Below are 13,057 nucleotides of genomic sequence, written 5' to 3'. Positions count from 1 at the left end.
AATATTTAGAATAATCAAATTTTTAACATCACATTGCTTACTACAGTTAAAGAATGTTGCCAAGATTTGCATGGTGTAATAATTTGGGAATATGAATATTAGAAAAATACAAAATAACCATGATCCAATTTACCAATCTTGTTAGAATACCCATTGGAAAGGTGATGGGGGAGGAGGGTTTGGTGGAGAGAAATTCCAAAATAATCTCCTTGCAAAGATTTCCTGTCATTGTTCTATCAGGGGGGTTTCAACCTCCCACACTCTTCCTTGTAGAGTAGGCAGTGGTTTTGTCCCCAGTTTTACTGATTTCTGTGGTTGTTTTTCAAGAGGCCAGGGTTTGTGTGTGTATGGCATGTGCATGTGCAAAAAGTATTGGGGTGTCCTGCCTGTGCGCACGCGCGCACGCGTGTATGTGTCTGTCTGTCTGTAGCAGGTGGGTGGGTGGAGAGAGGAGTCATGAAAAAAATAATACTAACTCATGCTGCATTAACTTTATGCTCTATTCCTTCTAAGGCTTGCTGGAGGACTAATGTATTTCCACTGTCCATACTCCAGGCACTCCCTAGCCTTAGAGAATCCCCCTATTCTGCACTGAACTCCCCATGGGATCTTGGCTGGATGCTGGAGATGGCAGCATCACAGAAGTGGGTGACCATTTACCCAATGTGCATGGGGGAGATCAATTTAGAGCAGTGTTTTCAAACTGGGGTCGCCGCTTGTGTAGAGAGAGCCCCTGGTGGGCCGAGCCAGTTTGTTTACCTGCCCTGTCCGCAGGTCCATCAGATCGCGGCTCTCATTGGCCACGGTTCGCTGCTCCAGGCCAATGGGAGCTGCTGGAAGCGAAGCAGGCTGAGGGACTTACTGATTGCTGCTTCCAGCAGCCTCCACTGGCCTGCAGTGGCAAACCGCGGGCAATGGGAGCTGCGATCGGATGGTCCTGCGGACGGGGCAGGTAAGCAAACCGGCCTGGCCCGCCAGGGGCTTTCCCTACACAAACACCGACCCCAGTTTGAGAAACTCTGATTTAAACTGTGTTTGGGCACAGATGGTGCCTCAGTTTGTACAATGCCCAGCACAGTAGAGCCCTGATCTCTGTTGGGAATTGTCGGCATTATTGTAAAACAAATAATAGTTCTCATGTGAGCAGGGGTTTGCAGGATTGGGTCCATAACGATTAAAACATATTATAACAATCACTTGTGAGGAGGTAAGGAGAGACCACTTTGTCCCCCTCTTTATTTTTGAACAGTTTCGTGAAATGATACTTGAAGATCTGATCCTGCCAAGATTCATACTTAACATTCATAACTTGATTAGGAGTTTTATGTATGGAAAGCAACTCAGATTCATGCCCTGTATATTATTAATTATTATTAATAATAAACAATGTACTGTGATATTCATTTGCTCAAAATAGGTACTTTTGTTCCAGATGTGAGTGCATGGCTATGGAGAAAATGTTTGATTCCTCTAGAAATAAAATTGACATTTATTTGCCATTTCAACAGAAATTGAAAAGGAAAGCTGTGGGGATCCTGGAACACCATTGTATGGTATCAGAGAAGGGGATGGATTTTCCAACCGGGACATTTTAAGGTTTGAGTGTCAGTTTGGATTTGAACTAATTGGAGAGAAATCCATTGTGTGTCAGGAGAACAACCAGTGGTCTGCAAACATTCCAATTTGTATTTGTGAGTACCAAATGCTTTTTTTAATGCAACATATGTTACCCTGTCCTTGAGTAATTGCTTGTGTGATTAACTGCAAAGTTAGTACAATGCAGTTATTTTTCTCTGGCATGGAGAATTTACTCTTATTTAACGAGAGCTTCACAATATACATTCTATGACCCCTTTTCCAAATATATATTCTATGACCACTTTAAATATTTGTTTCTCTTTTTTTCTCTAGCAGTTATTAAAAGGAAGTATTATTATGGGCCTACGTATAAAATGTTATTGTTAACATACTGTATTTTCTAGGAGGCTGTATATTTTATGAGTAAGATATTTTTATAGTAACTACTATAAGTTGATGAAATAAATTAAGTTAGAAATTGCTGAATTGCAGTCAAAGGCATTTAAATTATTTACAGATGTTTTCCATGCATTATGCATGAATATATTTTAGAACTTAAATAATCATAGAGGTGTATATTTCAGTTGTCTATCAATAATATTATGCAGAATAAACTTCACCTATGATATATATAATATATATAGATATAGATATATAGTAACCAACATATCTCTCTCTTACATTTACATAAAATATTATGGGCCAAGTATATTAAGAGCATCATCACTAACTTTCACTGTTGTAAGTTAATTTGATATTGCTTAAATGGTGTGGTTAGACATGAAATATTGTCTTGATAGCAGTAAAATAAGTCTACCTTTTCTTTGTGGCTAGTTTAATTCTTGTGCTTATGTATGAGCTACAAATGAGAATGGCAGAATTGACCTTCTGACTCTTAATGTACTCAGTGAGAGGTTTGTTCATCTAAACAGTTCCCTAAAGCAGAAAATAAGTGGTGCCAAAGATTAAGGACTGTTGAACATGGATAAAACATGAGGACTGCTGTGGTTTCCAGAATCCTGTTACTGTTCTATATAGCCCAGGGTGATGCTTTCTGCAGGAAGCCTGTAGAGACAAAAGCAGTGAGAAGATACCAAAAAAACAAAAAAAAAAACAAAAAAAAAAACAAAAAATTAAATTAATAAGTTCGTCTTTGGCTTGTTAGCTGGTCCCAAAGACATTGGCTTTTTCAGTTGTGATAGTAAGCACGTCTTAAGGGAATTTTAGGAAGAGATGATAATATGAGATGATTCTCTTGAAAATAGGTTCTATTCTGTTCTCTAATTTCTTTCTCTCTCTTTTGATAGTTCCTTGCCTTTCTAATTTCACTGCACCGATGGGAACAGTTCTTTCACCTGATTACCCAGAGGGATATGGAAATAATTTAAACTGCATCTGGACAATAATCTCAGACCCAGGGAGCAGAATTCATCTCTCTTTTAATGACTTTGACTTGGAATCTCAATTTGACTTCCTTGCAGTTAAAGATGGTGACTCTCCAGATTCTCCAATACTTGGTACTTTCACTGGTGCTGAGGTTCCTTCGCATCTTACCAGCAACAGTCATATCTTGCGTTTGGAATTTCAAGCTGACCATTCAATGTCAGGACGTGGCTTTAACATCACTTATAACAGTGAGTAGTTTTTCAGTGTGGACTTGTAAAGTACGTACATCCAAATGTGTGGTTTGTCTTCTCCCTGAGTACTTTGCTTGAATCCTGCTTCCCGTCTTTTTGTGTTTTGTTGTAGGGTACTTCTAGACTGCAATCACTGAGACTGCAGCTTGAGTAAACATTTCTGTGCTAGGTGTAATATAGTTAGCTCCAGGCCTGAACTAGTGAAACTGGTCAACTCATGCTTCAGCATAGGGTAGCCCTGCAAGGAATTACCTAGGGTTATGAGTGGCCTTGTACAGCCTGGCACTGCTGAAACTCCACACAGCTGTATCTTCACTGCTCCAGTACTCAAACTAGCAAAAATAAAAGTAGGTCGCGTAAATCTGATCAATCTGCAGTCACTGCCTGTGACTGTAGTCTAGACATACCCTTAGACTGTCAGTCTGTCAGCCAGCTGGTAATACCATGCAGGGGACAAGCTGAGACTAAATTTGCCTACTGTGCAAAACATGCTTTTCATACTGTTATCCTTCACTCCCATCCCTCCCTGTTTATCTGTTTCACCCACATAATGTCTTATCACAAATGTAGAATGTGAGGTCTGTCGTGACGACACTGTCTCCTTATTACTTGTTTATACAGCTCCTATTACAGGCGCTCCCACCTACCACACTAAAACAAATAATGTGTTAGCATACTCTGTATTTCTTATCCTTTGTTGTATTCTGGGATCCTTCACTATAATGTATTTCCTCTATTGATTAAGGGCCTGATTTTGCAATCACATAGTATTGAGACTACAGTTTTACTACCTTGAGTAAAGGTTAAGTTCTCACATCTGAGTTGTTGTCACATAAGTAAAGCCTAATGATACCCCATGTGAGGAAATGTTCACAGGATCGTTTCTAAGGTTCCCTTCCTGCAAAGACATATACATTTTCTTAACTTTATGCATTGCAAGTTATCCTGGATCTTTTGCAGGATCCGTGTCCAAGGTTGGGGTATAACCATAGTCATAACTATTAATATTTTTCTGAAGGATTTAATTTGCTTGTTTACAACTACTTCTCTGTATTAAGATTGCAGTCAAAAAGGGAGATGCAGAGTAATTAGCATAGCATAACTGTTTGTTAATTATATTTTTCTCAGGGACAACAGCAATTCGTTAAACATTGAGAAAGCTGATGGGTTAATATTTCAAGGTCTTATAAGTATAGTAGTCAGAAAAAATGTCTATTCATATTGGCCTTGCTGAAAAAGTACTGTTTTTTGTCAACACTGAGCCTAAGCAATTAATAACAATGGGAGTTTACTGCTTGTCCGAAGTGACACTGGTGGCTAATACTGTCACCAATAAGTTGTCAAAGTGTAATTTCACACCATTAAAGTTAGCTGTGACATATGTCATAGCAACTTGCTATATAAAATTGCTGCATTTGGCTTTCTATCTCTTTGTATTTCAGATTGTGTCTTTCTTTGACTGAAGTGTACATTACACATCTTATTAAACCTAAATTTAAATGAGATTATTCTATTCCTAGGGATTTACATAAAGAAGATTAATAAATTAAGTAACAATTTCTAGGTTTGTTCATATATCTGTATAGTTTCCTTAAAAAAAATTTGAAGTATTTGAAAGAATTGCAAGCCTCCAGCAGAACATTATTGTATGTTTTTAAACTTGCAGAACTTATAACTAGCCTTAAAAACAAACAAACAAACAAAAAACACCAACTTTTCTGGGAGTCAAGCATGCCAACTTTCATTCTCCAACAATTTGTTACATTAAAGTGATGAATCCTTAAAACAGGAAAAGGCATCCTGAGAAAAGTCCATGCTATTGTATATTAATATACAAACTATCAAATCATTCCCAAGTCCTCTTTTTTTTTTTTTTTTTAAGTAAAGCAGATTATGTTTGAACTCACATGGACCCTCCTGAATTTACTGTAAGTATAATGGTGGGGGATGGAGAGAAGGTTTGCTCTCTGCCAAGAGCTAGAAAAAATCCAGTCTGAATAGGAACCTTTACTTTATAGGGGATTTTTCCATTATTTGTTTTTGTTTTTCCAAGTGAATAAAACTATTTTGAATCACCAGACTATGGGCCTGGTTCTCTTCTCCCTTTTACACCTCCTTTTCCCTGGAATTATTTCAATGATTTAAATGGAATTGAGCCTGATGACAGTACAGAATGAGGGACCCTATTTTTAGGCCTGTAGATATATCATGCACCTGAGAAAGAAAACCAAACAAAACAAGACTGGAATTTCTGACCAGAAAAAAGAAAAAAATGGTGGGAAAAGAGAGTGCTTTGATTATGGTGTCCCTCAGCACATAGCAATCATTTACAGCATGTGTTGATAATATCTGAACATTTGCTCTTATATATGAAAACAGTGAGAACATTACCTTAGTAACCTCTACTAAATGCATATTTGGCATATATTTTACTATAATATTGTTTAAAATAATAGTGCTTTTTTACATTTTGCAATAAATTTTCAATGTCTATATTTTAAAATTCTTCTTTATGGTTATGTTTAAAGTAGAATTTTTTTGGGGGGGGGGGAGGCGCGAGGGAGAGCAAAAGGGAGGCTCTTAAGTTAGCATTATGCTTGCAAAAGACAGAAGTGAGAGCAGCCCCATAAAGCATGCCCCCCTACACCCAGACCTCTCCACTGAGCCCCAATCACCTTCACCTGGAAGCCCCTACAGAGACTCAATGCCCTTCCACCTGGAACCCCTTCAGCAAGTCTCTGTGCATCCAGATCCCCTCACACCTAGATCCCCACTGAGCTTCCTGCACCCAGATTGTCCCACACACAATCCTCTCACCTCACACCTGGATCCCCCCCACCACCACTGAGCCTCTTCACACTTGAATTCTGCCTGGTTGAGCCTGCCTGCCCCACACCTGGTGCACCTGGAGTCTGCAGGATGATCTCTCACCTTCATGCAGCCAGTGGCCTGTGCTCCCCACTGCCATGCTGGAGTCTCTGCATTTATTTATTGACATTTAAAACTTGCAGCATTTTGCAGAATTTTAAAATATTGTGCGCAGATTTTTTTTTTATTATTATTATTATTTGTTTTTTTTTTTTGTGAAAAATGTCATTAGGAGTAGTCTGTGTGTCATCTAATGGATTTGGAATCTGATACCGAGCCTGTTGAAATCAGTGAAAAGACTCTCAATGACTTCAGTGGACTTTGAATCAGGCTCATAGAGACTGGTAGATACAAGTGATTGCCCAAAGGAATAAAGTGGGATTCACTAAGCGTCAAAATGCTCAACATCAGTCAGGACCATTGGGCCAGATAAACAGAATTCCAGGGAAAACAAAGACATTTAATTTCCCCCTTACTATTAGTTTTGAAGGTCCCATATTTACAAGGCTATGTTTTGTTTCAGTCTCTGTGTGTGCATTCTTTGTGAGTTAATGGAGTGGCAGAGAAAGAGAATTAATTTGGTATGTTCACTTTAAAAAAAAATGGAAAAGTGTGTGTGAAATTTTTATGAAGTGAAAATTAATGTTTGATCATTGTCCTGGTAAAACTCTCCCTTTAATTTAAAAGTGTATGCCTCTCCAGACAGGGATGGGGTTTGGTCTGCAGACCTCACACCTGTGTGAGTAGTAATGCCATTTGCTACTCCAACTCTTGAAGTTCACTTTGCTTTTGGTTCAAGCATGAACCAAACCAATCTCTACAGTGGAGAGTGCATCCATATCTTAATACTAGCAATTGTGGAATCCTTTTTTACTTTCTCACTTAATTCCCCATATTCAGATGTCAGAGTACTGGCCTGGACAGAAATAGCAAAATGTAATTGGTGTTATGCAGTATGTTGGCATGCCAGTGAGCATAAATGTCATGAAAACCAGATCTACTATGTATACCATTGATATGTCTGAGCCTTCTTGAGAATATATTTCTCAACGTCAAATGCCGATTTAAGGATATACATCTGTGTCTGTCCTTTGTTATAGTATATAGTGCTAGTGTCATATTAATATTATAGTAAGTGAAAAAAGGTAACAGTCGATCTCTTTATTAAAAGTTCTGACTGTACATAGTTTGCTGAGGGTGAAAAAAGATCTATTTGCAATTCCCAGCAGTTCCTGCTTATTTGAATGACCTGAAGCCATACTTCTGCCACAGTATCTGCACATTTTTTTTCTTTCCTTAGAACGTATAACGTTACTAAGGTTCAATTCAGCGGGTAATATAAAACATTGTTTACACTTGCATACAAGATGGTTAAAGGGGTTTAACCAGAAGGCTGTTTGCTATTTTTCAAAATATCTTCAGTTGAAAGATACTTATGCCATGGTTTATGCTATAATCATAAATGCAAAACCTTCATGTAGATAGAAGATTTGTATACCCAACTGATCTCAGGAAATAAGATGATAGATGTAGTATGAGAGAACTGACTAATTTTAAAACTTTTTTTATAAATATTCACTGAAATTTTTGAATGAATTTAGTTTCCTTCCTTTTGAGTTTGTTTTCTGTGTAGAATGAATGATTTTGCAAGAATGATTGTCCAAAGTAGATTTCAAAGTTGCTTGTGTGGCTATCCTTGCAGGAAGTGCTTGAACATTTATGTAATCATGGAAGAGAGCAAAACAGTAATTTATTTTGTCCAATCACAGTTAAACAACACAGGTTACATAGTGAATGCTGTCAGAGTACTGTCCATGAGAAATCCTCACAGTGTAAAAAATTGACCAAAAAATATATTTTTCAATACAAAATGAATTCAGTGAAATTGCCATCTACTTACTGGTATTTTTTAGCAGGAAAAATATGATGAAATTGATTGGATTAATTATTTGTTGCATATTATTCTCTCAGCTCTAATCTGTAGTCATGCCCATGTATTTTCCTAGTTTTGTGCCCACTCACCAATTGTTCTTTCAGGCCAATTTAACTATGTTTCTGTATAGGATGACTAGATGTCCCATTTTTTGGGACTTTTTCTTATATAGGTACCAATTACCCCCAAAACTCCTGTCCCGTTTTTTCACAGTTGCTATCTGTTCATCCTATTTCTGTATAAATGAGAAGTGCTGTTAGATCTTATAGCATCAGGCTGCTTAACACTACAAGTACCTTCTCTTCAGCAAATTATCCTATCTTGCACCTCCCCCCAAACTCATACTTCTTCAAGTACAACAAATACACAAAAGAATAATTTACAGTTAATGTTATTCAAACTGACAGACACCATGTACAGTGTTGTAAATTTTTCACAAGAAATTGATGCTTAAAGTTGTATGTAACATTCTTCTATATAAAGAGAAGATCCAAGTAAGCCATGAATAACAAATCTGTATGTTTCCTTCTAAGGGTATGGATCTAAGGATAGTTATGCCCTCCTCTGATGTATATATGTGTGAATAAGTGTTTGTTTTTGTGCACTCAATGTACAGTTTATTCAGTAACAATAACAATGAGACATGCTTACTATCTCATATGGACATGTACAGAAAAATAACTCTCCTTTCTGCATTTACCTTGTAGGTACTGCTTAACCTTTTAATCTAAGGCCTTATCTATGCTAGAAAGATTTGCTGCTTTAATTATACAATTATATAATTAAGATGGCAAACTCCATCACATTGTGGTTGCAGCTATGCCAGTATAAAAGTCCTTTTACCAGTATAAGCAAAAGAAGCTGTGCAGAAATAAGGCACATTTATAACAGCATTACTGCTTCCACTCTAGGTCTTTTACTGGTGTAGCTATTGTAAAAAGTCATACCTCTAACCAGCAGAGTTACACAAGTATAACTTTCCTAGTGAAGCCTAAGTTGGATACATAGAAACTACTGCACCAATTTTTTTTAAAAAAAGCAGCTGTCATTTCAGTTAGAAACTGCACAGTAGAATTTTTCCTTTCTATAGAGCCCTAAAAATGTCAACTTAGTGGTAAAGCTTTATCACATTCTTTTTTCTCCCTTTCTCTTGCTTCTGTTTTAAAGCTTTTGGACATAATGAGTGTCCTGATCCTGGAGTACCAATCAATGCACGGCGTTTTGGTGACAACTTTCAATTAGGGAGTTCAATCTCAGTCATTTGTGAAGAAGGATTTATTAAAACACAAGGAACCGAAACCATTAGCTGTATACTAATGGATGGGAAAGTAATGTGGAGTGGACCTATCCCTAGGTGTGGAGGTATGTGAATATTTACGCTATTGCTTTTCTATTTAGGATAATTTATCATTACTTCTTTAAAGTTGTCATAGGGTGAAATTCACACTTCTTCCAAAGACCAGCACAAAGACTATGCCTCACTTAAGTCTCATTGAACCCCTGCAAAGGAGTGAATTTGATTCATTCTGAATATTTTCTATTTAGAACAAAAATAATTACAATTAGTTTCTGTAAGTCAATTTTCTTTCAAGTGTATTTGAGAATTCCTGAGAGGATGACTTAAATTTGCTTATTTTTTTTAAAAAAAAAGCGGAACAAATATGCTAATAAATTGCAAATATGGATAATAGTAGTTTATGGAAATTGTCTTTAATTTTTTTCCACCTGACAAGTTGCTTATTTTTGAAAGACAGTTATTTATTTTCTTTAAAGAATGAGTTAGTCATAATATTATTAGTAAAAACAAAAACAAAACTTGCTGAATGCAGTCTTTGATAGTGATAATAGATGTGTGTTGGTAACTTTTAATTTATTTGATATTTTGACTTTAGAGTAAATGATTAGAATTCCACTGAGGTCAATGGAGCTGCACCCATTTACACCAGTGGAGACTTTGGACTCTTATTATTTTGAATTGATGGAAGTTTTAATAACATGCATGCGTCACTACATTTTTAGTCAGCTCACTGCATTATGCCTACTTCCATTTGCCTTAAAATTTCAGTTGGATACTGTACTACTTCACTTTCTGTCCTAAACTTGTGGAGGATCTGGTTGCAAGCTCTTTAAATATTTGCTAGATTCCACTTCGGAGAGATCTGCATTTCATATATGGGTAAAATGACTTAAATCCCTTACCTGTCTCACAGGATTATTGACACTTAATTAGAAAATGTGTATAAAACAAAATTAAAAAAAAGCACCACAGAAATACAAACTATTATTACACGTGGTACCTTGTTCATTTGATGTTGAAATATGTATAGTAAAGAAGCAATGAAATATGGAAGCTGATTATCCTGAAACTCATTCTACAACAACTCCTCCCTGAAAAATCAATATATAAAGCTCCAGAGGCAGAAAGTCCTGACAGTGGTTGAAAGGCAGACAGGTAACAATTCAACGAGTCATTGCTGAGCTTCTCTTCTTCCTGTGCCCCTGTAACAAGGTTCTGAAGAAGGCAGAACAAAGTTTCTTGCCAATTATCACACAGTTCATGCGCTGAGGAGTAGTTGATGAAGAAATTCCAAGAACAACAGTGTCCTGCATCTTTGAGCCTTCACAGACAGTCTTCAGACTAGATACAGTCCAGAGAATGTGTAGATTGACACTTTCCCTTTAGATTAGCAGAGCAAATGGACATAAAGAGAAGACATGAAAACAATGTTGGATCTATTGATGGTCATTGACACAACTGTCAACTGATTCAACTATGAACCTTGCCAGGGCTGGATGGAGTGGGCTGCAGGGTATTTTGTTCAATTCTCTCAGACAGATCTCAGGGGTATTCAGTGGTGAGCTGGAGCCGGTTCCCACCGGTTCGCGGGAACTAGTTGTTAAATTTAGAAGTCCTTTTAGAACTGATTGTCCTGCGAGGGACAACTGGTTCAAAAAGAGCTTTTAAATTTAACAAAAGCCCCAGCAGCTCCCTGCCCTTCCCTCGGCCCCAGCTCACCTCACTCCACCTCTGCCTCCTCCCCTGAACACTCTCCCAGCTTCCCGCGAATCAGCTGTTCATGCGGGAAGCCTGGGAGGGCTGAGAAGGAAGCAGTGGCTTCCCTCAGGTGAGCTGGGGCAGGGGGGTGGGGGTGCGAGGAGGGGTCCAGGTGCTGCATGGCTCCGACCTGGCCCTGACCCCAACCTTGTCCCCGGCCAGGCAGGGCCGGCTTCAGGCCCCAGAGTGCCCAGCGCGTGCTTGGGGCGGCATGCCGCGGGGATCGCTCTGCCGGTTGCTGGGAGGGTGGCAGGTGACTCCGGTGGACCTCCCGCAGGCGTGCCTGCAGAGGGTCCGCTGCTCCCTCAGCTCTGGTGGAACATCCGCAGGCACGTCTGCAGGCCGTGGGACTGGCGAGCGGCAGAGAGCCCCCTGCGGCGTGCCGCCGTGCTTGGTGCGGCAAAATGGCTAGAGCTGGCCCTGCAGCCAGGGCGGCCCTGGACTGGTCCCGACCTCAGCCGGCTGGGCGGTGCAGCACCAACCGGTGTGGCCCCAGCCCGGTCCTGACCTTGGCTGGCCGGGCGGGCACGTGGTGCAGCTCTGACCCGATCCCGACCTCTGCCAGGAGGCATGGCTCTGGCCCGGCCCCTGGGCCTGGCCAGCCAGGAGGCACAGCTCCGGCCCAACCCAGTCCTGGGCAGCTGGGTGCCCCGGCCAAGCGCCCCAGCTCCAATCCCATCCCCAGCCGAGCAGCCCAGCCCGACCCCGGCCCTTGCCCAGGCCCAGCCCCCACCTCCAGGGAGCATGGTAAGGGAGCAGGGAGGGGGTGTTGGATAGAGGACAAGTGAGTTGGCGGGGTGGATTAGTTTCGGGGCGGTCAGAGGACAGGGAACAGGGGGATTGAATGGAGGCAAGGGTCCCAGTGGGGCAATCAGGAAGGAGCAGGGATTGGATGGGGCAGTGGGGGGCAGGCAGGGGCAGGGGTTCCAAGGGCAGTCGGGGACAGAGAGAAGGGATGGTTGGATGGGACAGGGGTCCCAGGGGGGCCATCAGGAATGAGAGGAGGGGTTGGATGGGGCGGTAGGGGGCAGAGAAGGGGGGTGGATGGGGCAGGGGTCCCGGAGGAGGCTGTCAAGGAGCGTGGGGGGTTGGATGGGGCAGGAGTCCCGGGGGGTGGGGCATGACCCCCTCGTGGGGTGAGGAGGAGGGAACTGGTTGTTAATATTTTGGCAGCTTATCACTGGTGGTATTGCTCAGTTTCCCCAAAGTTCTTTTCTCTAGGCAGGGCTCTGTCCTGTCCCCTTTCTTATTTAAAGAAAATGTTTGTCCAGTATGGGAAACTGAGAGAACTTCTGAGCTTTGATGCTAACAATATTCTGACAACTTCCTGTTCTGCATCTCTGAAACCTAGCACAGATAGCATCATTACCAAGTTAGCCAATGTCCAGGAGAAATAAATGGCTAGATGGAAAACAGCTGGTTCAAGTTCAACCAACAGAGGATGTGACTTCACTCTTTGATGAAGGCTTCCGCTCTCCAACGTTCAAGGTGTTGCAATATCTGGGTCCAAATGGACTCATCCCTGTTCTTGGGCAACCAAACAGCAACACTATTCAAAATTCTCTTCTTATCTTTCTTTGGGCCTGAAATTGTGCCTTTTTTTTTGAAGGTGGACTTAGCAACAGGCAGCAGTGGTCCCAGTACTTTTCTTGGGTTTCAAGGCTGCTTCAACATGCAGCAGTCTACTGCCCAGATCAGCTAAACCAACAAGTTCACATCATTCCAGTGCTGTGTGTTGTATGCTTACTCCCTATCAGATTTGGGATCTGCCTTGAGATAGGGGTTTTGATATTTAAAGCACATTGTAAACTGCTACTCACAACAATATCTCTACTCCATAATGTTAGCCTCAGCAACAGAATTCCCTCCTGACGGAGATGATGAACCCAAGTCTCGTCATCTTTACAATACCATGCTATACATATTTCCTTGTACCAGTCTGCCTCTGCTAACAGTAGCCACAAAAATAGCATAGTGTCCTATCTA

General features: G+C 40.5%; 1 protein-coding gene across 4 annotated transcripts in view; it reads left to right on the top strand.

Annotated features, from left to right (window-relative positions):
• The window catches only part of CSMD3 (CUB and Sushi multiple domains 3), a 1,318,842-nt gene that overhangs the window by 811,707 nt on the left and 494,078 nt on the right, over window positions 1–13,057 (top strand). For all 4 annotated transcript variants that reach the window (XM_075063193.1, XM_075063192.1, XM_075063195.1 and 1 more), the window contains 3 exons: window positions 1,509–1,691; window positions 2,886–3,212; window positions 9,184–9,378. In XM_075063193.1, the coding sequence (XP_074919294.1) occupies window positions 1,509–1,691; window positions 2,886–3,212; window positions 9,184–9,378 (705 nt within the window). The remainder of the gene's footprint in view (window positions 1–1,508; window positions 1,692–2,885; window positions 3,213–9,183; window positions 9,379–13,057) is intronic.

Source organism: Chelonoidis abingdonii, chromosome 2, assembly GCF_003597395.2.
Source record: "Chelonoidis abingdonii isolate Lonesome George chromosome 2, CheloAbing_2.0, whole genome shotgun sequence".
Taxonomy (NCBI): domain Eukaryota; kingdom Metazoa; phylum Chordata; order Testudines; family Testudinidae; genus Chelonoidis; species Chelonoidis abingdonii.
Note: the sequence above shows the minus strand (reverse complement) of the source record. Positions and strands in the feature narration are given on the sequence as shown.